Source organism: Myotis daubentonii, chromosome 13, assembly GCF_963259705.1.
Source record: "Myotis daubentonii chromosome 13, mMyoDau2.1, whole genome shotgun sequence".
Classification (NCBI taxonomy): Eukaryota; Metazoa; Chordata; class Mammalia; order Chiroptera; family Vespertilionidae; genus Myotis; species Myotis daubentonii.
The window spans coordinates 41,875,454-41,901,793 of record NC_081852.1 but is presented as its reverse complement, the minus strand read 5'-3'; the positions used below and the strand labels follow the sequence as shown (position 1 = coordinate 41,901,793).

The window sequence follows — 26,340 nt, the reverse complement described above, 5'->3', positions numbered from 1 at the left end:
GTCTAGATGGGTTGGGGCTGTGGAAATCTGTCATCCATCCTTTTTGGGAATTAGTCTTATCCTAAGAAATGCTTTTGGCAGATGTGGGAGCCATTTGAAGGGCATGAATGGGCGCTCAGCTTGTCGGGGCTGGGGGAGGTAGAGGGACATTTTCAGACATATGGCCCAGCTTGGGAAGGCTTGGCTGTGGGAGTAGAATGAAGGGGTGCTGTATTCATAGGTGCCGTAGCCAAATGGAAATGGGGCTGGTGGTGGGAGGTGGGCGGCAGCGGGGAAAGAAAGAGGCCATGGCGGGATGCCTCTGACTCTGGTTTTTATATTGGGGCCCACTGGTCAGTGAAGTCTCTTTCCCCTAACATTTTTGTTAGGAGATGGCCAAGGCTGACTTTGCTTTTCTCGGGAAGTTTCAGAGTACATGAATGCTTCATTTCTCTCAGGCCCTCAGAAAATGTGAAAGTCTCGTTTCTGAGGAGGCTCCTTTTTCCATGTCATCTTGAATTCAGGTTGGCTTTTAGTGTTCAACTAGCATATATCTCATGGTTAAGTCCTCTTTATTCCAGAAAACAAACACACTTCTCAAATACTGTGCACAAGACCTGCCTTTGAAAACATCTGGTAAAAATAACACGTGGCTTGGAAAACTGTGATTCTCAGCTGCGACCCCTGCCTCTTTCTTAGCAGGGAGTCGCTGGAGTAAACCTTTATTTCCTGTTGCTTCCACACAGCGCTCCTTTACGGAAATATTTCCAATGTTTCTTTAGGCAGCAGGGAACCTTGAAGGGCAAGCTGAGTGCTGAGGCCCCAGGCAGGGACAGAGATGCCTTCTTTGCCCAGCAGGGCCTCGGGCGTGTGGAGAGCGGCTGGGCCTCAGAGCTCTGAAGCTGCGCCAGGTCCCTGCCCCAAACTGCTAAAAACAACTCCCCCCAGGCGCGCGCACGGCCCCAACCTGCCACACCTCCAGCTCCCCTTACAGCGAGATCTTTTAAAATAGTCTGAAATGTCAGACATGTTTTCTTTTTTGCACAACATCTCATAAATTATTCTGCAGTAAGCCTGTAATAGCCATGCTCGGAAAATGAAGAGTCCTAGTCCAGGGAGTAGTTGCTAACTAAGACAACTGTCCGCCCCCAACCCTCCTGCTTTGGGCCCTCACCCCCACCCTGAACTCATTGAAGAAAATCGCTGTGAAATGGAGCGAGTTTTCCTGAAGTCGTGTTTGAGGCTGTCTTCAATGGCCGAGGTCTTATGTTCCCTCAGAATGCTATATTAGTTTGAACGTGATTTTTCAGAATTTGACTATTTTTGACTTTAAAAAGGCCATTTTATATGGTTCAATCTGGTAATAATATAGAAAGTATAGGAGTTTGAGTTCAGTGTTCTCTGACTTCAAAATATATCTGAAAAATTATTTTTTGGTGTCTTAGTTTTCTTAAGAAATCTGTGATAATCCGCCTTTTTTGCCGTTGCTTCTTTCTCATGGAAATGAGTAACGGTTCTGGTTATAGGATTTGCGCTGCTGCCCGAGCTGTGTCTGCTGTCACATTGGCTCCACTTGAGACTGTTACAAAACCATGCCACATGTACAGCTGCAGACATGCCTAGTTGTAGCTCATGTGTATATGCCTTTGGGGAAGCCTGCGGCTTCCGTTTAGGGCTTTTAATCTGTTGTGTCTTATGGTTTTTACTTATGATGCTTACTGATGTGATTTATTCAGTTACTAGTTTCTGAAAAAGTGATATTTGGGAGGAACTTCAAGTTATTTATTGGTGCAGAGAGGAAATTTGAATTTGGGGCTGTCCTAGTAGTCTGGGATATGGGGTACAATATAGATGCGTGGCCACTGATGCCCAAAACAATGTTCTCTAGATGTCTGTTGGCCCATCGAAAGATAAACCACGTTAAGGATGCTAGTTTATTTCACTTCATGATATTTCTCATTCTTAGTCTTTTCAGGTTGCTACAGCATAATTCCACAGACTGGGTGGCTTATAAACAATGAAAATGTATTTTTCATAGTTCTGGAGGCCAGGAAGCTCAAGGTCAAAGCACCAGCATGATGGTGTTCCAGTGAGGACCTTCTTCTAGGTGGCAGACTGCTTGTTCTACTCTCACATGGCAGAAGGGGTGGGGTCTCTCTGGGGCCTCTTTTATGAAGGTGCTAATCCCATTCGTGAGGGCTCTGCCCTCATGACCTAATCACCTCCCAAAGGCCCCAACTTCTAAGACCATCACCTTGGGTGTTGTGTTTTCAGCCTATGAATTTTGGGAGACACAAACATTCAGACCATAGCAACCAGGATATTTCATTATTTGTATATGGAAAGTTAGAATCTAGAAGAATTTTTCCTACTGAGGTATATTTCTTAGTATCATATACTTTTTATATAAAGTCAAATCAACAACATATTTATTGCCTATTTACTACATCCAAGGCATTGTATGAAAATTCCAGTAAGCGTATTTGCAGTAAATAGAGACTTTTGCCCTCCTTGAAATATGGCATTCTCCTTATGATTTGTTCTCTAGAAAAGTAGACAGTTAGCCATGTCTTGACTCAAGGCAGCATCCTTGGCGGGGGAACAGCACTGGAATGGGAGTTAAAAGTCCGGTTTCATTCCTGTCCAGGTCACAAGCTCACTCTGACATTGTGGGCAGGCTTCAACTTTCCCACCTGGACTGGGTTTTCATCTGTACAGATTATTTCTAAGGTCTTCATAACAAAATAAACCCGACAATGATTTTTATTGAGTACTTTCCACTATGTAAGGTACTGAGATCCAAGTAAGTGTAAGAGAGTCTCTTGCTTCTGGAAGTTTCTAAAGATCCCTCATAGTTAGATAAACCAACCACCAGCCAACAAAAATATTTTCTGACCATGCTGCACGAGCAGATCACTGCCAAGAGCAGAGAGAATGCCACAATGAGTGGAGTGCTCGGCATCCCCTTTAGAGAATTTTCCCTGGTTTACAGAAGAGCGAACGATACAGGAGCTGTCACATTAGTAGGACAAAGGGTGGACTAGACAGCGAGTGCCCCGAGTCCTGAGCAATGGCTGTCATTTATTAAGCACTTGCACCATGCCTGTCTTTGTGCCAGGTGCTTACCTACCACATGGGAGGAATGCTGTGATTACCCATTTTACAGATGAGAAAACTTGCTCAAGGTTGCACAGCTAGTAAGTGGAGGAACTGATAACTGATATTGAGCCTGTATTCTCGATCACCATGCCTCTGAGGGAGAAGTGAGGGCATGGGTAGAGAAAGGCAGTAGACCTCTCATTAAAGGGAAGCATGGAATTGTCAAGGGTTAGTGATGGAGGGAGAAGGGGTCATTCATGATCATGAGCCACCTACACTGACTCATTTCTTATGGTGCTCTCACCTTGATTACTTGTCACTGCCTTGCTGGACACTGGGGAATACTGCCTGTCTGTGAAGACTGTAGCCCAAGCCTGGCCAGAAAACTCCCTCCAGCTCCCCTCCAGCACTCCTACCGGTGCTAAAAAGAGCCGCGTGTTTATTGGAACGTGGAATATCTTTGCTACTTGAGTTGGCAAGAGTCACGTCAAGGGAGTAGACAGCTGGACGCAATTACTTGGGAGTGGAGGTTGACCCCAAAAGCATAACTATGAAAAGGTTTAAACTTTTTTTTTTCAATTTTTCCAAAACTTAATTTTACTTTAAACTAATATTTCCCCTTTAATGTCTCCCCTTGAACTAAAACTTTCTACACTTGGAATTTGTGCTGTGAAAGGCTCCAAGTCAACAATGTGACATTCTTAACTAGCTCTCAGTTCCTTTCCTGGACCCGAGCAGCCCCTCATATCTGCCCATAGGCCTCGGTCTGAGCTCCTGTTCACTGTCACTCTCAGCAGTCAGCGGTGGACATTGTCCAGGCATCATGTGGCATTAAAACAAAACAAAAACAGAAACCCATTATCTTGCTTTTAAGCAGGTCTTGGATTGTAAGTCCCTCAAGGGCAGTAAGTGTTCATCTCTGGAGCTAGCACTGAGCACAGCGTGTGGCACTAAGCAGACTTCACAAAGGCTGAGTCAACGTGTGGAATGATCTCTTGAGTACATTTTCTTAATAACTGTGAAAATGAGTGTAATGGAAAGGGTGTTTTAAAAATGAGCTGGGGGGTGATGCATTGTACGACACATCTTTGTAGTGAGGTAGTAGTTAAGAGCCTGGGATTTAAGGTCAGATAGATCTGGTTTTTGTCACAGTTCCACCACATACTGGTCACGTGACCCTGGAGAAGCCATGGGACCATTGCCTCTCTAAATTGGTAGCAACAGTACATACAGCATAAGCTTATTGGGATTAAATGATATTATATATAACATGCTAAGCATAGTGCCTGGGGAGCTCTTGATAATAACAGTAGTTGTATTTTATCTATTGTTGGGGGAGGGGAAAGAAAACAGGTTTGACTACCTTTCAAAAGAAATGAGTAGAACAGTGATGGCGAACCTATGACACGCGTGTCAGAGGTGGCACGCGAACTCATTGTTTTGGTTGATTTTTCTTTGTTAAATGGCATTTAAATGTATAAAATAAATATCAAAAATAAAGTCTTTGTTTTACTATGGTTGCAAATATCAAAAAATTTCTATATGTGACATGGCACCATAGTTAAGTTAGGGTTTTTCAAAATGCTGACACGCCGAGCTCAAAAGGTTCGCCATCACTGGAGTAGAACTTGAGTATGTGTTCCCCCTCCCCCCCAAATTAAAAAAGTTTACATGGTGAAGAGTGGTACAGTCGGAATACTTTGTAGTTACCTGAGTCAGATACAAGCTCACCAGGGAAGGAGTGCTGTTTGTGAAAGTTTGGTCCCACAGATTAAGAGGTGGTTAAGGTGGTGACATCATGGGTCTCTTTATTTAATTTTCAGATGTTTAGTCCTGTGCTTATATTTCTTTTGTACTTTAAAACATGTTTTAAAAAATAAAACCCATTAAGTCTAAAAACTACACTCTTGAAATGACATGTCAGAGGGATTATTTTAAAAAAGAGTTTAATGCTTGAACAGCAACCACTTTTGAATTTGGGGGATTTTAATTGCCTTTGCAATTTCTTTGGATAAGAAAGTATTGTCTGTTGCTGAATAATTAATAAGACTCTATTTAGTGGAAACACCTTGAGAAGTTAAGAGTGATAAAAAATGAAAACTTTCCCCTTACTAATATGATAAGGTAAAGTGCTAATGGACTGTTAGAAATGAAAGCCTGTGTTATTAAAAAATAAATCTTTGTCCTTTAGATGGCATCAACAAAAGAGTCAAAATATATTCCTTGTTTAAGGTTATAGTCACTATGGATTGTGCTGTGAAATAGCCCTTATTGTAGGGCACGGTTGAATTCTTTGTGTTGGAACCTGTGGCAGACTGTGTGCAGATGGACAGCAGTCACGTCTGGCAGGCCCTGCCAGTGGGATTACATTTGCACATTGTTTTATTCACTGTGAACATTTTGCAGAGAAAAAAGAAAAAAAAAAAAAAAACAGGAAAAACCGTCTCCCTGCTTAAATGAAATTCTGACACTACCAGTGCAAGATTATAAATTATATTTAAAGCAATGCAACAAATTCACGATCATTTCCAGCTTTGTGTAAAGTGTTGTGCTGCAGCTCTGGCCGGGTGGCTTAGTTGGGTGGAGCAGGAGGCAACTGATCAATGTTTCTTTCTCACATCAATGTTTTTCTCTCTCTTTCTGCCTTCCTCCCTCCCTCCCTTCCTCAGTTAATATATCTGAGAGCAGAACTTGTCAAAGATTTAGTTGTTATCTGAATTGAAAATATTTGTAAACCCAGAGAATTCAAACTTATGATGAAAATTGAAGTATAAGTTAAAAACTCAGTTGCAGGGCACATGTGAGAATACGTTTTAAAATGCTTGTGCTCTTTTCTAAATTCTGCAACTCATCAGCATTGACTAGAAATAGCATAGCAAGAAGTACTTTAAGATGCTTTCTCAGTATCCACAGCAAGAAAACTTACATTGATTAGTAAGTCATTTGTGAATTTATAACACAGTAACTTGGGAAGAAATTATTAAATTTGGAGGGAAAGGGATGAAAAGATGACACCCCATGTCAAGGGTTAAAACCAATATTTAATTCAATAAATAAATATACCTTATTTAGAGATAAAAGTAAGGACAATAGCTGGCACTCCACTATAAGATAATGATGGTTTTATTAGGACCTTTTAACCACATAGTAACACAAAGCAGCATTCTTGGCTTTTGAAATTAAGGCCAAAGAGGAGTCAGTTTGTGTCTCACCGTACCCTGTATTATAGATATAGGTGCAAGGAAACAAATCAGAACACAAGAAAGACAAGCACTTGGATTATCTCAAAATTTCTTTGACTTTAAAAATGATTTCACATAACATTACATTTAAATATAATGTCATCATTCATTTGTGTAGATTTCATGGACAGAAGAAATGAATGAAATAAGATTTAAATAAAACTTTTTAACCTCTGTTTAGCGAAGAATTGTATGTTTCTTTCAATATAATTTTAATAATTCTTGTAAAGAGTTGACCTTTATTTTTTCCTGTTGAAATATTGTTTGGACTGGGAAACACTGGTCTATTCTTCATCCACATGGTTTTACTGGTCTTTGGGAACCCCTACCCCTCCACCTTATCTTCCTCCATCTGCTCTCTCTCCTGAGGGCAGAGGGGCCCAGGGGACTGGAATGTGGACCCAACATAACACATCCTATAGAGAAACCACAGTTTATTTCCAGCCAGAAGCAGAGCAACACTCTAAGGAGGTTTCTGTATCTTCCTTACAATTAATTGCCTGAAATATCCCTTCAAGCGCTGTGATCTATGAGCTCGAGTGACCCAGGCACTCCATTTATTTTCTTTGCTAGGAATTTCCAGAGCCATGGCTGGGTCACCCTCCGCCTTTCCCGGCAGCTGGTTTCACTCTGAATTTAATGAGGGAGCAGAGTTGAGTGGCCTGGGAAGGGTTTCCCCATCTGGCACCCCATTGGAAGAACTCGGCTGCTTGTACGTGTTCAATGAGTAAATGCCGATTGCTGGGTGACTCCAAAAAAGGGCCTTCCCAGCTAGTCCTCATCTGGTCAGAGTCAGGGCACATTCCTGAGCCCCCTTCTCTTCGGTGTAAAATCTTACATACAAGTACTTTGGTGTAACCGGCAGTGAAGTAGGAACGTGAGTATTTTAAATCACACATACATGTACCTTAGAGTCACTGGGATTTTCTGTTCCTGTTCACTGGTGGACTTGCCCGGGTAGCAGAACCTGCTGGCAAACTGCATAGTCACCCGGGGTTTCCTGCTACCCAAGGCCCCGCTGCACCTGATTCTCTGCATTAAATTGCCAGTTAGGTTTTAGAGCCGTGATATTAGCAGATGAGAATTTAAAATGCTTCATCACCATGCTGAGAGTTCAAGTGTTTTTCATTTCTGTTTTTAGAGTGTTAAACTCATGGTTTAGGTTTTTCTCCCTCATAATCTCATGTATTTACTTAGACTTTACATTTTTACAGGAGAAAACCTTATTTATTTTTGCACCTTTATTATTAAACAGATATGAAGAAAGTCTATAATTATATGCTCCTTAAACTGCATGTCCTCCAGAAATGTAATATATTCAGCAAACTCCACGAACACCAAAGCTTCCTTTAAGAAGACTGGGAACCCACCCAAGAGTTCTAAATTTACATATTTATGAAGGATTTTTGTAGCATACTTAAATGACAGGAGAGATTGCTGTATGGGACTTTTATTCTCTTTTCCCATCTCTGTAGTCTTATCCCTGTTAGAATTTTTGAAGCCTTGAGTTCCAGATATGTAAAATGTAGCCATAAATTTAAATAGTGAGAAGACCCACTATTCAATGCCTCATATTTAGTGAACTTTCATTGCATGAATTAATGAGTTCAGAAGCACCAAAGGGCAGTGATGGTGGACTTGCCTTAAATTAATGATTTATTTTTTAAAAAGGAGAAAGCCATTTATTCCCCAACTTTGTACTCATATGTAAGATTTTAGACCTTAGTTTTAGAGACATTTGGACTTACTATAAATGTTATGAGAATTCAGTTTTAATTTCCTGCATTTTTTAATAGAAGGAAGAGACTGTCACAACAAAGTTTTAAAAAGCAATTTAGAATAATATTGTCCTTGTGACTTACAAACTCAAACCGTCCCGAACGCCTGTTCAGGGAGCTTAGCTTCTAGAAAGCACAGCAGGACCACAGGTGCAGTCGGTGTACCATCTATTGCCGACTTGGCTTGCCCCCTTGTCCTGTCGGAAGGGCTTGGCAGGGTGCGGTTCTTTCTGTTTCAGGGAGAATGTATGCCTGGATTTTGCATTTTCTCATCTCAATGTCAGGACTTCAAGGCTGATAACATTTAGAAATTGTGGCCCTTTCCAGCCCTGAAATTCTATGATGATCTGAGCCCTTTGGTCACATGAAACCTTCATAAAGACATATTGCATTTCTTTTTCTTTCTTCTCCCCTCCTCCCATCTCTTGCTTTCCTTCCAACCTGTTTTGCAGACAGCCAAGGGCACTGCTGTTCTGTAACCTGCAGAGTTCTGTGCACATGCGGTGCTGGGTGGGGTCACTGCAAGTTTCATGCTTTCTCTGCCCAAGGCAAAAAGCCTTCATTCCTGGCAGTGCCCTGCCTCCCCCAACAAAATCCTAGTAAAACAGTGACTAATTAGAGCCTCTTACTAACCACGATTTCCACCTGCCTCCAACTCTCCTCATTTTTGGAATTAGAACCAGACAAATGGGAAATAAACCAATTATGTCAGTACATGGCTGTTTATTGAGCTCTTACTGTGTGCTACCTGGGTAAATGCTCTGCCCATTATTCCTCCCAGCAGGGAAGTCGGTGCTGTTTTAATCCCTGTTTCCCACGTAGGGGTTCACAGTGGTAGCGTCACTGCCTAAACAACTAGAACTCTTTGCTGATGGAGTTGAGTGTGGGAGATTTAATATTCTCTTAATCAGGACCTCAATGTCATTAAACTATCCCCCCTCTTCCTACAATAACTTCAATTGAATACATAGTTCTTTTCTTCCAGTGTCTTATGCTGTATTTCTGTGAATTGGGAAGACAGTGTCATTTTATGTGGAGAACTGTTCTCTTTAACAACAGTTTGAAAATGATCTTAAACATCCCTGATTCTGTCATCTTTTATTCTATTTTAGTGGTTGCTATTGTAGTGTCTCTAGTTAGTAAGCTTCTTTGAGTTCTAAGGGATTTTTGACACCTTCTATTTTCTGATAATTTTATGTTGTCAGCCACCCAAGGCAATTGGACAGAAAAAAGATTCACTATGGGCAAAAGTGGCAGAACGAGATTTCAGCAGTAAGCTCAGAAAATCAAATTCTCTCTGAGCAGCAATTTTTGCTACAAATAAGCAAGACAAGACAAATGCAGAAATTGTCAGCTGTGGTGGCTGTAATCAAGGCCTCGATGGAGCTTTTCACAGCCAAATGGGCAAAACAAGTTTGCTGGGCGCTTCTTTCCTGGGTAGAGAAGGGTGCATGTGGTTGAAATAAATTTTTTAGCAGGTGGGGTTGGGGAGTGGGGGGTAGAGGGTTCTGATAAAAATCACAGGGCATCAATGCCCTCTCTGTTGGCCTGGCCTCAGCTCACATGCTCGCCCTGCCCCAGTGCCCCCACCTCTGTAGTTCATCCTGCATGCCTCAGTCAGATGGATCTTGAATCAGGAACCTTCTGAAGAACTTACTTTGGGTTTTCTGGCCTGACAGAGGCAAGCACAGTGCCTTTGCCTGTGTTCAAAGCCATCTTGTGGCCTGTGCACACGATCTAGCCAACGTTACCTCCGTGTACTCTTTAATACAACTCCTTCCCACCAGTGGAACTGGACTTGGGTCTCTTCTTTGCTGTGTACCAAGCACTACCTGGAAATCTCCTTGGCAACTGCAGTTGAACAGCTGGTTAATAGCCAAAGACACGGAAGACAGTAAGTTCTAGATGTAAATCAAGTGACACCTAGCTAGTAATGTCCATGAGAGTTAACCATTTGGAGCAAGAGTGGACACATTTCTTTGCTTCTTATGGGAAGTTGAATTACTGAGGGATTGTGCTATTGAGGAAAGACAGGCCATGTAACTTCAGGAGAGAGAGGAAGTAGGTATAGTAAGCTCTTGAAAGGAGAGCGGGGCTATAGTTGGAAAAAAACATCTGCAGCTACTCAGAGGAACCAGCTGAGGATGAAAAGGTTTTGAGCCTCAGACACTATTGCTGCTGCGGATCACGCTGAAAGCAGCTACGGTTTATTGAGCACTTTCTAACACTACGATGGGCATTTGATGTGCTTGACCTGATTTAGGGCTCGCTGTAACAGTGAAATTGGGTGGTGTTATTCCTATTTGATAGATGAGGAAACTGAGGCTTGGCAAGGTTAACTGACCAACCTCAAATCATGCATCCAGCACATGATAGAGCAGCAGCTGTGAATTCCAAGTTAGATTTATTCTAGAGTTCCCCTACACCAGTGGTTCTCAACCTTCCTAATGCCATGACCCTTTAATACAGTTCCTCATGTTGTGGTGACCCCCAATTTCATTGTTACAAATTGAACATAATTAAAGCATAGTGATTAATCACAAAAACAATATATAATTATATATGTGTTTTCTGATGGTCTTAGGCGACCCCTGTGAAAGGGTCGTTTGACCCCCAAAGGGGTCGCGACCCACAGGTTGAGAACCGCTGCTCTACACATTTGTAAAGGTATTTGTGGGTAAAGGGGTGTTGATGAGTATCATTATTTCCTAAAGGCTGTTAGAAAATGCCGTGTGAGAGCTTATTCAGTTTAATTTAACCTCCCCCAATGAACATTCTCTATATAGAAGTTAATATCATAAGACCTACAGGGATCTTGACCATCCAGAAAAAGGTTCTTTTGTCAGCATGTCCCCAGGTCTTCTGCTGGTAGGTCCTGAAGTGTGGCATTCTCCTGGTGGGCACACCCTGCAGTGGAGGGCAGTCTGCAGAGACTCTTCCGTGCTGTCTTCAGTGATTCGTCCAGGTTTTGAGGCTGCTCATCTTCTCTCCCCAATTAGAATCTAAGATCTTTGAGGGGCAGGCACCATGTCTTACCTTGGTTGATAACTTGGATTATTTCATTACCACAGCTGGATAAAAATGTCCCCTAAGATTACTCATGTCTCCTTTTTAGGCCTGTCTATTCTCGGAACAGCCTTCAGGCAGGGACTGTTTTGTGCCTCCTTGTGTGCGGGAGGCTCAGTGGAAAGAGCGCAGGATTGGGAGCCAGCGCCCGGGTCTGTATCTCAGTTTTCCTGCTGGCTCCTGCAAGACTCTTCAGTGAGTCTTTTAGGAAATGAAGAGATGGTTAATCTGTGTTCTATGCATGAGCACAGGGCCTTGCACAGAATGCTGCCCCATAGGAATGGTTTGGTTCCTCGAGAACTGACCCTAAAGAGATAGCAACTCTGAAGTCTCTCTCTCTCTCTCTCTCTCTCTCTCTCTCTCTCTCTCTCTCTCTCTCTCTGTAAAACACACATAACATAACATTTAACATCTTAACTATTTTTTAAGCACACAGCTCAGTGGTATTAAGTATATTCGCATTGTTGTGCAACCACCACCACCATCCACCTCCTTAACTCTTCTCATCTTGCAAAACAGAAACTCTATATCCATTCAACAATAACTCCCCATTCTCCCCCTGCCCCCAGCTCCTGGCAACCAGTCTACTTTCTGGCTCTGAGTTTGACTCTATAGCTACTGCATATAAGTGGAATCATATACTCTTTAGCTTATTTCCCTGAGCATAATGTCCTCAAGGTTCATCCTGATGCCATTATTGAGTGTTCTTCATTGCCTGACTTTGCGTAGGAAGGCGGGGCCAGAGATGGATGTCTTGGTTCTTAGATGCCACTTCAGTGGGTAAAGCCTGGGTTTTGTACAGGTAAATGCTGGTAATGTCAACCTCACAATAAGACACACAGTGGTTATATTCGTTAGTCTGTTAAAGCAGTAAACAAAAATATTAGGACTAGACCAGCACCTTCTTAGCTAGAATACTTTCCTTTTATAATACAGCAATTTACAGTGTTTCATGTGTTTTTAAATCTAACATTAAAAATACCTTATTAATTTAGGTATTATTAATTCCCTTCATTAAAATAAACTCTGAGGCTGAGGAATTACGGGATTTCCCAATTTGCACAGCCCTGGCAAAAATAGAACTTTGTATCCTACATATAAAGAGTTGGAGAAGGGGCTCAGGGCTCTGGCAGAGCTTGGATTCAAACCCAGTTCTTTTCACCCTGTTTGGTTTGGTTTTTCAAAGCCACTAAGCACGTACTCCAACTATTAGCATGATATATTTTTCTCCATCCATTTTTCATCATATGTGTCATTATAGTTAAAGTGGGTTTCTTACAGATAACATACAGCTGGTCTTGTTTTTTGATTCATCCTGACAATGTCTTTTAATTGATGCATTTAGACCATCGGTGTTCAAAGTGATTATTGATATAGTTGGATACACATAGAGCAAGTGTGTGTTTATGTATATAAAGGCATACATATAAAGTTTGTATTTATTAGTATATAAATGTATAATAGATGCCAACCTATTTCCATCTTCTGGTCTGAGAGACAAGTAGATTTATTTTTAAAAATACATTTTTATTGAATATTTGCTATGAGCTTGGCACTTTATTGAATATTTTAGTGGTTTTAGCTTACTTTGAAGAAAACCTGTTTCAGAAATTTGCACTGTATTCTCAAATTTTGGAGGCAGCCTTTTTGCCTGATATATTAAAAAATTGCCTAAAATCAGTGCAAGATCCAATGACGAGAGTAGAGAAAGGTGGCTAATGTACTATAACCCGCTGAGTGGTGGAGCCGGGGTCTCGTGTGTACTACAGCCAGGCCTCCGCAGCGGCCTGGGCCCAGGGATTATTGGTTCTGGGCTGTCTGTGTGTGTTCCACCCCAGTTATTAAATACATACCACCAAGAAGAGAGGCCTCCTTAGAAAAGATAATGTTTTCAGTGTTTCATGTTGGCTTTTTGCGAGGTTAGTACACTTTCAGTAAAACTTCAAAACTTCTTAAAGAAAACAAGCAATTCCTGAATAAGCCAGTATTATGAACTGAGGTATTTAAGTCCTTTCACTGAATGGAACTTCTGTTCCCTCATTCCTGAGCATGGTATGGGCCTGCACTGCAGATGTCTGTATGATACATGATGTGGTAAAACATAGCCTTAGGAATTTTGTGGTTAAAAGTTGAACTGTGGTCTGTCTGCGGGAGTGGACACCTCTCCTGCCATATCAAACCTACCCTTCTTTCCCGCTCTCAAGCTCTAACAGACCCCTTTTCAGATTTTTTCTAGCCGCACACAGTAACATTTCAGTCTCCTTTGCTTATACCGTAGCCTATGGCCCAGTATTAACTCTCCTGAGAATTCAGAATGCTTCCACTCATGCTTTCTCCACAGGTAGACACTGTGTGGTGGCCGCTTCAGAAGGAAGACATCACCTCTACCCAGGGCTTGCCTTTAATAGTTTGAGGTTATGTGTTTACAATTTAAACGGAGCTAAAATGCTTTGCTTTTATCTGATGAATTTGGGAATCTGCCCTGGTTTGAATTATCTAGATTGTCTAAGTGGAGGTTCCAAATGTCCTGGATGCTGCAATCAGACAGCTTTGTTTGGGCTCTGTAGCCACAGCCATATTTGGGAAACACAAATGGGCCAGTTTTTGTACTTAAGACTTTCTGGGTTAACAATGCATGTTTAAGAAACTTGTGTGCCCAGAGTTGTACATATAAAGAGTTTGGGAAGGAGCTCAGGGCTCTGGAATGCCATGAAGCCGGGTTAGGAGCAGGGAATTGGCAGTGAGTGGGCCTAGGGAGCCATGGGGTCCTGTGTGTTGTCACCTGGCAGCCTCTGCTGACTATTTTAAGACAAAACCTTTTGGTGCAATTGCTTCTTTAGGAAATCTGGCTGAACATTCTCATCGTTTTATTGTCCCGTCCTCATAAGACACTGCATGGGAGTAGTTTGGCTTCATTAAACAAAAGCAATCACTGGCGATCCATGCTGGAATTCCACATTTGGGGTATTTGCCGTTAGTTCTGTGGGAGATTGCACCACGCGGGCCGCCAGTTCTAATGGACAAGGTTGTTAGTGGCATTTTTAAGCTTGTCTCCTAGAATTCTCTCTCGAAAGTTCTAAAGATTACACAATTGGGTATCAAATGCTAGGTATAAAATTACCTTTCAATAAAAAAGAAATGTATTATAACTACCTTATAAAAGGGCCTGAGCTCAGGGATTATTGATTCTGGGCCTGTCTGTGTCTGTTCCACACAGTTTGGAAAATATGAATGAAATAAAGTTACCAGTAATTCCATGTTACCGTCTTATTACTAGGATTTGGGCATATTTCCTTTCAAATATATGCATATGTGTTGTTTCTTACATAATTATAATCACAAATGTCATACAGACCTACACCCTGCTTTATTCCCCTAATTTTATGATAAGAAGTCTTTTCCCTTGTTGCGTGGTCCATATAGCCATTATTTTCAGAACTATTCAACAGTCCACACAGGGTTGGGGGGGTGGCCATGTAATTGGCCTAGTTCGCTGTCACTCACTACTAGTGTTACTAGGTTTTCATGATTATTAATAAAGCTGTGGCAGTCTTCTCTGACTGCGTAGCGTTATTGTCATGCGGTTCTTTTTCAGGCTCGATGCCCCTAATGCAGAAAGGGTCAGAGGAGCACAGCTCCTGATGCCGTGTACTGCAAACAGTTCCAGTGGCACTGCTGTAAGGAACAGGCCAGTGTCTCTGCATTTGTCCACATTGAGTATCAATGTTTTTAAATTTGTGGACTAGTTTAAGAAGTGGAAAAATGGTTAGTCATTATTTGAATCTTTTTTGGTTTTAATTAATCAGGTTAAGTGAACATTTTCTCATAGATCTGTTTGTTGCTTGTATTTTTTCTTCTGGGAATGATTTCTTCATGCCTTTTAAATTTTTTTCTTGGTAATAAGTATGAATGCACTCTAAAGTAAGAATAGTAAACCTCTGTTAATATATAAATAATAAATGATTACAGGCTATCTCCTAAATTGTCTGAAGTGCAAATAATACTGCATTCATAAGACTTGAAGCTATTTTGGGCTGTATTTTGGTTGTTGGCAACTTTCTTTCTTTTAAATATATATTTTTTGATTTTAGAGAGGAAGGGAGAGATAGAAACATCAATGATGAAAGAGAATCATTGATCAGTTGCCTTCCACACACTCATGGGGATCGAGCCTGCCACCCAGGCATGTGCCCTGACCAGGAATCAAACCATGACCTCCTGGTTCATAGGTTGAAACTCAACCTCTGAGCCATACCAGCAGGGCATTGGCAATTTTCTTGGCAGAATCAACTTCATATGCTGATTTAAAGGCTCCATTTAGGTATAAAAGGTAAAAAATACTTGCAAATTTATTGGTAGTTAACTTTCTAGCCCAGTGGTCACCAGCCTTTTGGACCTGAATCCTGTGATTATAAATAGGTCTTATTAAAATGAGTTTCTTATCACCGTGAATTTTAATGGAGATTTAAAAACAAAACTAAATCAAAATAAAAACCTTTACTATTGTGGGGCAAATGGATCTGGCTATTGGGATTGGCCTTAAAGTTTGCGAAGGTGCGAGAAAGGGCATAAGTGGAAGTAACAATGGGAAATCTTTTAATTTTTTTTTTTTTTTTAGAAATGGGAAATCTTGTCAGTGTTCAGTAGGAATGACAAATGTGGAATACATGGAGTTTAGAGCTTATTGAGTGTATGGGGGAAATGAGATGGAAAAGTAATTGGAACCTCACCTTACAGGGTTTTGTGGTACATTACAAAGTTTGGACTTGATGTTTTAGACTAGTATTACCCAAAGTGTGACATTTGAGGGGATTTTAGAAGGTATGTCATTGAACATTTAAAAATGTTAGGGTTTATTCATTCCTTGATTCTATTTCCCATGCAGAATTCATTCCTTTTCTTTCTGTGCTCCTGTAACACGTAGGTCAGATTGCTAGCACAACATTGCCATCGTGTTATGTTTCAATGGGATATGTCTGCCTCCCTATAACTGTGATAGCCTCAAAGTCAACAGCTGTGTCTGATTCGTGTTGGTGTCCTCTAGGCCAGCGGTTCTCAACCTGTGGGTCGTGACCCCTTTGGCAGTCGAACGACCCTTTCACAGGGGTCGCCTAAGACCATCCTGCATATCAGATATTTACATTACGATTCATAACAGTAGCAACATTACAGTTATGAAGTAGCAACGAAAATAATTTTATGTTTGGGTCACAACATGAGGAACTGTATTTAAAGGGCCAGAAGGTTGAGAACTACTGCTCTAGGCCAAACACTATCCTAGAAGCATAGTAGCTGCTAAAGAAATGCTGTTTGGCCTGGCTGGTGTGGCTCACAGCCCAGCCGGTGGGGCTCAGCAGTTGAGCGTCAACCCAGAAACCAAGAGATTGCTGGTTTGATTCCCAGTCAGGCCACATCCCTGGGTTGTGGGCTCAATCCCCAGTAGGGGGCGTGCAGGAGGCAGCTGATTGATGATATTCCTCCCTCATCAATGTTTCCATCTCTCTATCCCTCTCCCTTCCTCTTTCTCTAACAAATCAATAAAAACATTTTTTTAAAAGAAATGCTATTTGAATGGTATCATTGGATCTGTGATTTAGATACATTATTTTTCCCTAGGAGTTTCACCACTTTTTTTCCTTTTGCCCTGTACTGCCCAGCCAACCCCTCTGAGCTCATAGGGGTCCAGTAGATGTTTCTTCCCCATTGAAATCTGACCCAGGACCTCTTTCGCTGCTGAAGGCAGAATGTGGGAGTACTGGACTCTAAGGGTGATTCTGAGCCTTATTAGGCTATTGTAATGGTCTAGGGATGAGGTGATGGAATAGAATGGTGAACATGCGGATGGAAAAGCAGAGGTGGCTGGGATGAATCATGAAGATGGAAGAGATGACAAGACTAGGCAACTTACCCACTTTGGATGGAGGGGGTGGCAAAGGAAAGAGAAGAAATTAGTGCACTCAGACACATGCGAGGGACAGATATTCTCTCCACCAATATTAGTTGGGTGCTGACCCTGTGCTGGATGCGTTACTAGATGTTAGGATAGAGTTAAGCAACACACTGTCCTGCCTGCAGGTGCTGACTGTCTGGTAGGTTTTGTGTATGAGGCCTGATTGGAGCAGCAGAGACTGGGAGGGGAAGGTGGGGAGAGGTGGGTGATGGCCTTGGCTGGTCCTAGTAGTTTATCATCAGAACTTTGCATTGTTTGGTGAGTTATGGGGCAATATCAAAAAGGGAACATGACACTGTCCAGTCCATCAGCTGTGGAGGGCTGATTCTCATCTGGAATTCAGATTCTGTTGCCAGGTGGCTAAAGGTGGCCTGAGGAAGTTAGAGGAGAGATAGGAAAGTGGGCTTAATAGGAGGAGTATAAAGCAAGACAAAGGGAAACTTTTTCTGAATCTGTTTTTGCACCTAAATAACAAGGGGAAGATTATTTTTCTGGTTTACAAACTTTTTTTGTAGCCACAGAACCCATTTATCCAAGGAAAACTCAGGAAGTATATATGAATGAAATCGGTAAAAGGACAGCTGCCCTGGTTGAAGTGAAAGGTGGGGAGTGGGTGGGCGGGCGCCTGAGCTGTGGCCTGAGGAGGCTCATGAAACCTCCTGATATGAGTGGAAAACCATGAAAATGGGCTATGTAACGTGCATGGATCCTCTGGTTCTAATATTCCAGATGAAATCCTCAGGAAGCAAGTATGTCCTTGGAAAGGAATGACGACCACCAACTCAGGGCCCTCTAGCTCTTAAACTCCTAGAACTGTGGGTTGCGACCCCTTTGGAGGTCGAACAACCCTTTCACAGGGGTCGCCTAAGACCATCGGAAAACACATATATAATTACATATTGTTTTGTGATTAATCACTATGCTTTAATTATGTTCAATTTGTAACAATGAAAATACATCCTGCATATCAGATATTTACATTACGATTCATAACAGTAGCAACATGACAGTTATGAAGTAGCAACGAAAATAATTTTATGGCTGGGGGTCACCACAACATGAAGAACTGTATTAAAGGGTCGCGGCATTAGGAAGGTTGAGAACCACTGTGCTAGAAGAACCACAGAGGCCCCTTTCTAGAGGGAGGTTACTCATGGCCCAAGGTAAACCGGTCCACAGTGCCACTTAGAAATCAGGACCAGAGAGCGATTGTGGGAGGAGGAAGGAGTTAACTGTCCTCAGTTCGGTGGAAAGGTCAGCAAGGCCCTGATCAGTGCGGAATTCATTGGGCTTGGCCGTGTGTGCACTGGAAACCTTTCTGAAGGCCATTTCAGATAATTGGTTAGAACGGAAACTGTGCTGGAGGGACTCCAGGAGGAAATGGGAGGACGTGGGGGGTGGCCTTTCTGGTGTGTTTGCCTATTGCTCCCTCTCCAGAAGCATCGATCTTTTCACAGAAAGATCGTGTTTGTTGTGTTCTGAGCCCCCAACTGTGCTATGGGATTCCAGACTGAAGTTAATGTCAGGGTCGAGTTTATCCTAACTTCCTCCCCACGCAAGGAAGTGTTAATAACACAGTGTTTTATCCTTTCTGGCTTTCTGAGGAGCCTCTGCACCCTCTCCAATTACGTAGAGAGTGCATTTGGAGAGAAATTACATTAATAGAGATGGAGAAGAGGATGAGGTATTGAAAAACTGAAGAAGCGTGGCTTTGCCGGTGGACCAGCAGAGTTTAAAGCAGCAAGGCTCTGTGAGCTGTCCCTATGCTTTTCAAGCCTTTGGAAGTAGCAACAACTATATCAAGTCCCAGATTATATTTCAAAGCTAGAGTTTAACCAGAGTTCGGTCAGGGAGCCAGCTTCCTTTTAAGCAGCTGCAGTGCAGTTAAGGAGGGTCTGGTTATCTTGAAGATAAGACTCCAAAGTAGGTTCTGAAGGCTAAATAGAGACAAGGGCAAAGTTCATGATTGAGCACCCACTGTATCCTTGCTCCTGAGGATGACATAGGGTCTCCATTCCTGTAACTTACAGTCCTGTGTTTGTGTGTGTGTGGGGGGGGGGGGGGGAGGGCAGGGAGGGGGGCGGCTCGTGGAGGCAAAATACCGCAGTGCATAGGAGAAGCTGGAGCATGTTGTGTGGAGAGGTCAACCAAAGGCTCATTGTCTTTCAAACGTTTGCTGGACCTTGAACTCACTCTTACAGGCAAACTCAGTTCCTCCCTAGTGACATATCCCTGAACCACCCATATAAGGACCTTCTTTCCTTCCCCAACAAAAACCCATATTTAGTTATTGGATCCTATTTCAGCTGGAAGCAGGAGTATACGGTAACTTTTGCTTTTCAGTAATTATTCACTCTGTGTCATCTCAGAATTATAGGGTCGTGGAGTGAGGGAGGGACCATACAGAGCTGTTAATTATCCAGACGCATTCTTAACAAGTCTGGCTACTTCACATCTTGTTCTTCTGGTGGAATGCTTGTGTGGATGCTGCGATGCTTTGACCAAGTATGGTAGGTCCCATGGCCCAAGGAGTGGAATGGTGGCTGGACCCTCACTGGCCCCACTCAAGCTGTGATACTGTGTAGGTTCCTGCAACCCATTGGGGGAATAGCTGCCCGGTTTTGTCACTAGTTGGCACTGGTCATCTTTTTGGCTTTTACCCCATGGAGGGGACACATGGGAGAAATTCCAAAGAGGTGCCATCATGTTCACAACCAAATCAGCTCCCTACAGCTTAGTTTTAAAACAAATATTAACTGTCACAGGTTTTTTATGTAAAATAAACTCTCACATTCTACATATAATTGTAATAGCCTGTACTATCTATAATAATAAAAGCACACTATGCTAATTAGACCAGATAACCTTCTGGACGAAGCCGGGGCTGCGAGGGCCGAGCCCCTTGCATGAATTTTGTGTATCAAGCCTCTAGTGTCTAAATAAACAGCCAGGGCTGGATTATGACTTTCAAAAAGCTCTTGGCGTTCTTCTGGTCAGGCTCAGTTTGTGCAGCTTCCGGATGCATCTTCACTGACAAAACCATTTGCTGAGCCACGTGGGATTCGAGTCTGGCTGGTCTTACTGCAGAGGGATGAAGGTTCTCCTCTCCCAGTGAAACCTTAGGGATGCCCTCCTCCTCATCATCTTTCTTGGTCAAGGTTTTTGGGTTGCAAATGACCAGAAACCACCTCTGGTCAACTCCCACTGGAAAGGGATTTATTGGCAAGATCTCAGGTAGTTCTGAGTTTATGGGAGGCTGGGGAATGGCACTCAGAACAGGGCAGGAATTCAAGGAGGCTGAGTTGGCTGGAATGAGAGCCAACCTCGGGCTCTGGAATAGTCTGGATAGGATGTCACTGCTGTTGCCACCCCTGGCGAGGACTGGGCCCTGGGCGCCATCCTTGGCACAGCTGCCACTGCCATTCTTGCTACAGTTTTTATTTTAAACGGCCCACTGCGTCTTTTGTGTCACCTGCTGCAGATTCAATCAATCACCGAGTGACAACAGCAGAACCTACTCCCCCAAAAGTTTTTGTGTGCAGAGCTGGTACTCACCTATGCATCGTCATTGACACCTACTGTCATACTAGTTCTAAAATATCAAAATAGTGTCCTACCTACCAACCTGGGCCCATTCTCTTCCAGCTTCTTACAATCCAGCCATTGCATGGTTAGCTCCTGGCACAGGGAGGGGCGTCCCAGAGCCTGCCTTAGCTGGCGTCTGCTATGGTGGTGGACGTTGTGGCAAACTGATGGATAGTATTTTGGATATTAGCCCTGACCGTGTGTACTTAAGATTAGTCTGTAAGTAAGAGGGGCTGACACTCAGAAATCACCAGAATCTATATTAAATATAAAACGCGCAAAGAGCTACCCACATATGACAGTGATCACTCATTGTGTGTGAGATGAGGCATCCTTTGTGTTTGGTTCATAGAATGTTTCCATTCATCTCCTCCCCTGCCTAAGAATGCTGTTGTGCTATGTACTTATTTACAAAATTAAGATGAATTAAACTAAATAATATGGAGGGAATTGGTAAATGAATTATGGCATGTTAATACTATGAAATATTATATAGCCACTAAAATGATGGACTTAATGACTGTAGAAGTTCAGGAAATGTTCATGAAATATTTAATTTAAAAGTTAGAACACAAAACTGCCCAGACATATGGTTACAACTATGTAAGTGCTATTTATACAAATAAATGAAGGTAGGAAGGACTGTAAAGGAATAAAAGTTCTTTTCTGTTAAGATAGCTCTGTGGTTGAATAATACCATTTCTTAACTAATGCTTTAAAAACGAAATAAATAAAACCTTAACATAAAAAGTTGATTACCAAAATAAAGTTTTACATGAAAATGTTTGGATGCTATCACCACAGCCCTTGTGGTCCTGGGAAGCAAATTGATGTATTACCAACCAAGGTTGGAAACCACTGGGGCGTTCAGAACACAGGTTATGCTCCTTGACTGAGAGAACAGATGTTTCCACCGCTTAGAGAATGATCTAAGGGGGCTGTTGAAGGTCATGGGTCGTCTCAGGTGTATTGACAGTGACGGAGGCAAAGTTTGTGTTGATTTGGGCTGCACAGGACTTGGAGTGATTTGCTTGTTGCCTTGAGCATTCTACTCGGTCAATTCCAAGGACAGCAAGGCAGCCACCTAGAAAGGAAACAGGTGCCCATGTTAGAAAGAAAACTAAAGCATGTCTCCTTGTGCAGAGCCTCAGACCATACCTTGACCTTCTTACTACAGAATGATCACAATAAAAATTCCAGCAGGTTTTTGTTTTTGTTTTTGGTAAAAGTTGAAAGATAATTTTACACTTTATATGAAAATGCAAAGGACCTAGAAAAGCCAAAACGATTTTGAAAAAGAACGAAGTTAGAAGACTCATGCTACCTGATTTCAACACTTTCTATAAAGCTATAGTAATCAAGGCAGTGAGTTATTGCATAAAGACAGATCAGTGGGACAGAATGAAGTCCAGAAATAGGCCCACATATATGTGGGCAAATGCTAAATTGTGTTATGCAGAGCAAGAAAAGCTGTATAGAAGATTACATGCACTATGATACCATTTACATGAAGTTCTAGGAAAGAAGAAACTAGTGACATTACTGGTGATGAGACCATACTAACTGAGAGGGTTATTCATTTGAGTGTCAGTGGTGAGGGCAGTGCCTAAGAGCCTGGGCTTTCAAGTCAGGCTGTCTGGGTTCCAGTAGCAACTCTTTGTTCACCTCTCTGCGCCTCGGTTTCCTCATCTGTATGAACCAACACAGTGTTAGTGCTTGCCCTTGTAGGGTCACTGTGAGGATCAAGTGAATTAACATAATTAAAGCATCTTGAACATTTCCCTGTGCCTTATAAGCCATATTTATTGCTGCTGCTTTTGTTGTTGTTATTATTAACCTCCAATAATACTGTGATTTCACCTTTCTCCTAAAACTTGGTTCTTTCCGAACTTCACCCTCTCCATGACCCATGTGCACTCATGTAACTCTAGGGTTTTATTTGAATACTAGAGGCCCGGTGCACGGCCTGAATGTTGCTGTGAGCCCGGCTTCTGGCTCAGTGGCCCTCCCCCTGTGGGAGTGCCCTGACCACCAGGGGGCAGCTCCTGCATTGAGCATCTGACCCCTGGTGGTCAATGCGCATCATAGTGACCGGTCGATCCACCGTTTGGTCGATTTGCATATCAGGGTTTTATTATATAGGATTAGAGCTGGAAGAGACCTTGCATAGTATTGAAATCAAGTACAGGCAACAAAACTGTGGCCAAGGTGGTTGAGTGACGTGCCCGCGGTCATGTTAGTACGTAGCAGACCAGAAGCTTGGCCACGTTGACTCCTGGTTCAGCTCTGTTTTATCAAGGATGTATGTGTTGTTTTTTCCTTTTCAATGTGAGCCACAGGGACTTATCTTGAACCTGCCATTCATTGGTTTCATTGTGTGGTTTTGTTTTTCTGCAGAGCAGTGCCGAGCCCCAGTTGCAAAAGACTTGTCCTGTCACCACCATGAGCTCGGGTAAGTCATTTAAAACCCTTTTCTTCTCGACAAATCTACAAAACTGGGCAGTTTACCCAGATTTCTTACTTACTCTGAAGGTTCCAACTACATTTCTTTTTTTATTTTTGAGACCTGGGTAAGTGCCAGAGCTTTGTCATAAATCGTCATCATCACTATCATCACATGCATTGTTGAGGATTTATTCTCTACCACGTGACAGGAACTATGCTATACACTTTACATGCATGTGTCCTCATCTTTGTAATAGCTTCCTTTGTCTCTATTTTTAACAACTTTATGGAGGTATAATTGGCATACAGTAAACTGTGGATCTATTAAGTATACAATTGATAAATTTTGACATGTATACACCTCAGTGGCATTTCTTAATCCCAGTGAGTGCAGCAAAAAGAAACCAATGGACTATAATTGCCCCTGGGTGCAAGCTAATCTAACACTTCCTTCATCCAGGCTGATGGAGCGGTGTGCTCCCCTTTTGCTGTGCCTGTGGTAGTAAAAATCAAGACCTACACAAATGACCAGTTTTGAGTACATTGCATTTAGATCTGGGGTGGAAAGCATGGGCTAGGGAAGACGGGGAATGGAACAAGCCCCTGCTCATTGTGCAGCCAAGAGTTTGAGGCAGAGAAGTTTCCATCTGGAGATTAAGACCTGTCTGCCTCAGCCACTGGGCCCACCTCAGCCACTGAGCCCGCCTCGGCCCCTGGGCCCGCCTCGGCCACTGGGCCCGCCTCGGCCACTGGGCCCGCCTCGGCCACTGGGCCTACCTGGAGCCTCCCATGACCTGTAGGCTGTGGGGGTGAGGGGGATGACCAAAGGGCTAGCTTATTCAAGGGTGTCCCAATCCTGAGTTATTTCCAGCATGTTCCAGAAATCTCTTTCCACGTATTTACATACAGTGCCTTTTTAGCCAGGTCCTAAACTGGGCGGACAGTGTGTGCTTAGGACTGAGGAGGGCTCTGGGTGGGATAGCTCAGGGCCACAACTTGGCTTCCTCAGGTACCACGGTGTGACCTTGGGCCTGTGGTGGACCCTTCTCTGCATTCTCCTCCGTAAAACAGACATCCTAGAAGCACCAATCCATTGGGGTTGTGTGAGGATTAAGTGAGGCCTTGCTCCCTAAGTACTGAGTACCTGGCGCCAGGCTCGGCTGGTCTTCCGTCCATGGGTTCCCAGCTCTGATGTCCTCCTTGGGAGGGGAGGGACTGGCCCATGATGCCTTCGGTGCTCTTGTTATGCATAAGACGCTGCACACCTTTTCCCTCCAAGTGGCTCAGGTACTGCCAGCAGCTCCTGCTTTGTAACGCTTTTTTGTTTTTATTATCATTTTTTTAAACTTTGGCTCTGCAGCCTAAAGAGTTTTTGTTGTTCTAATATCAAAATTAGCCCAAACTGGCATTGCTACCTACTCCTGGCAAAATAAGGGCAGAGGAAGTAGGAAGGGAGGGCCGGGCCGGAGGACGAGGGTGCGGAAGTGCCTGTGTGAGGTCTCCCTACTTCTCCCCCTCGGGTGGTGCTAGAAGGAGGCTTTCACAGCCAGAGTCCAAAAAGTCTGGACCCTCTGACCTGACAACTCCACTCTTGGGAATTTCCGTCTTAATTCCAAGAAAACAAAAACACCATCCACATAAAGGTGGGGTCTCTCTAGGTTCATGCTGTGTATTTACATGGGGGAATAATATGCCGCTATTAAAAATGATCATTAGGAAGAAAGCAGTTCTGTGGGAAACACTTGTTTTAACCTCTGGTGGACAGAGCAGCATGAAAGCAGCTTTTGCCTTCTCTCCTGGTCCAGACAACACGCAGTTCTCCGAATTCTCCCATGACACCCAGGGGGGCCCATCTCCAGGTATGAGCAGCCCCCACGTCCCCAGCACCTCCCACCGGGTGGGACTCAACAAATGTTGGGGAGACCCCATCCCTATCCTCATGCTTCTTTCTTTCTCCAGAATGTGACGTTGGCGCTTCTAAAGCCGTGGTGAACGGGTTGGCACCAGGCAGCAATGGGCAGGACAAAGGTAAGGCTTTTAAAGGGAAGCCCGGCTTGGTACTGGGAAGCCTTTCTAGAAGGAGCAGGGTGTCGGAGAGGGACCACCTGCCCAGTGGGAATAGTCATGATCCAATCAGGCCCTTTGCTGGAGACCTGTTTCCCACACTGAGTTTCTGAAACCGTGAGCATGATCTTGTATCTCAGGAGTCTGAGGCTGCTGCTTCCCACTGTGAGGTGACTTATTAAAAACTGTCTCCTGCTCACAGGGTGTTTCAAATAACAGATCAAATATACAGACCAAGGTGTACCTCCTGCCTGCTGCATATGGCATTTATCAGCCTGAAGTTTTCCTCACTGGCATTTCACCTTCATAGCCCTGACCCTGAGGCAGGAGTCTTAGTTGCTGAAATAAATGATTTCAGTGGCATTCATTTCGTGCACATCCTCTCATATTTTCAGTTTTTAAAAATTTTAGGATGAAAGATTTAAGTGCGAAATGAGTGATGGATAAGATGACCTTTGAGGTCCCATTTGCCCTGTCATCTCTCATCCCGAATGTCTCCATGTGGCTGCCCAGGTAGCAGGCAGCGGGGCTTCCCGTGGCTCTTCTGCAGCGAGGGGTGGGTTGGAGTGATAAGGTACAGACATCTCAGGAGGTCCTTTGTCCTCATGGGTATGACTAGAAAACACAGGCATTGCATGATCTGCAGTATTTATTCCTCTTCAGATTCTGGGTGCCAGTGGTTCTCTCCATGCTCACCCCACTAAATTTTAGGGTATCAGAGAGGGAGGGCAGAAGTCCTATCATTGGGCATTTAAGTAACTTCAGAGAGTTTGATGTGTTTGGCTTTTGTAATTTTAGGCTGGTTTAGCCAAGTATTCCTTTTTCGACAGGCCAAATGCAAAGTCAGAAGGAAGAGCCGGAGAGGGAAGGCATAGAGAGCGGAGGGGTGGGGAGTGGGGTGGTGGTTTGGGGCGCTTTCTCTGGCAAGAAGTGTCCTGCTGCCAGCCTGTTCTTGCCTCCCTGCTGGCTGCCCTCCTGTACTCAGGGTGTGGGGCCGTGTTCTCGGGGTCCTGGACAATCAGGCGGAGTTGCATCAGGGGATGTTGAAGGGCGGTGCCTGTGGAGTGGCTCCAGGGGAAGGTTCAGTCCTCCAGTGAGGAGCATGGAGAGGATGGCCTCTGATGCTTAAAGA

The 26,340-nt window shown here is 43.3% G+C and overlaps 1 protein-coding gene across 48 annotated transcripts in view; it reads left to right on the top strand.

The window, feature by feature from the left end:
- SORBS1 (sorbin and SH3 domain containing 1) overlaps positions 1-26,340 on the top strand; it is a 214,959-nt gene that overhangs the window by 82,031 nt on the left and 106,588 nt on the right. For 40 of the 48 annotated variants that reach the window (XM_059660861.1, XM_059660860.1, XM_059660862.1 and 37 more), the window contains exons 3-4: positions 23,102-23,151; positions 25,104-25,172. In XM_059660861.1, coding sequence (XP_059516844.1) covers positions 23,102-23,151; positions 25,104-25,172 — 119 coding nt within the window. Of the gene's footprint in view, positions 1-23,096; positions 23,152-25,103; positions 25,173-26,340 lie in introns of those variants that run through there. The other 8 variants (XM_059660855.1, XM_059660859.1, XM_059660863.1 and 5 more) reach the window with 4 other exon arrangements.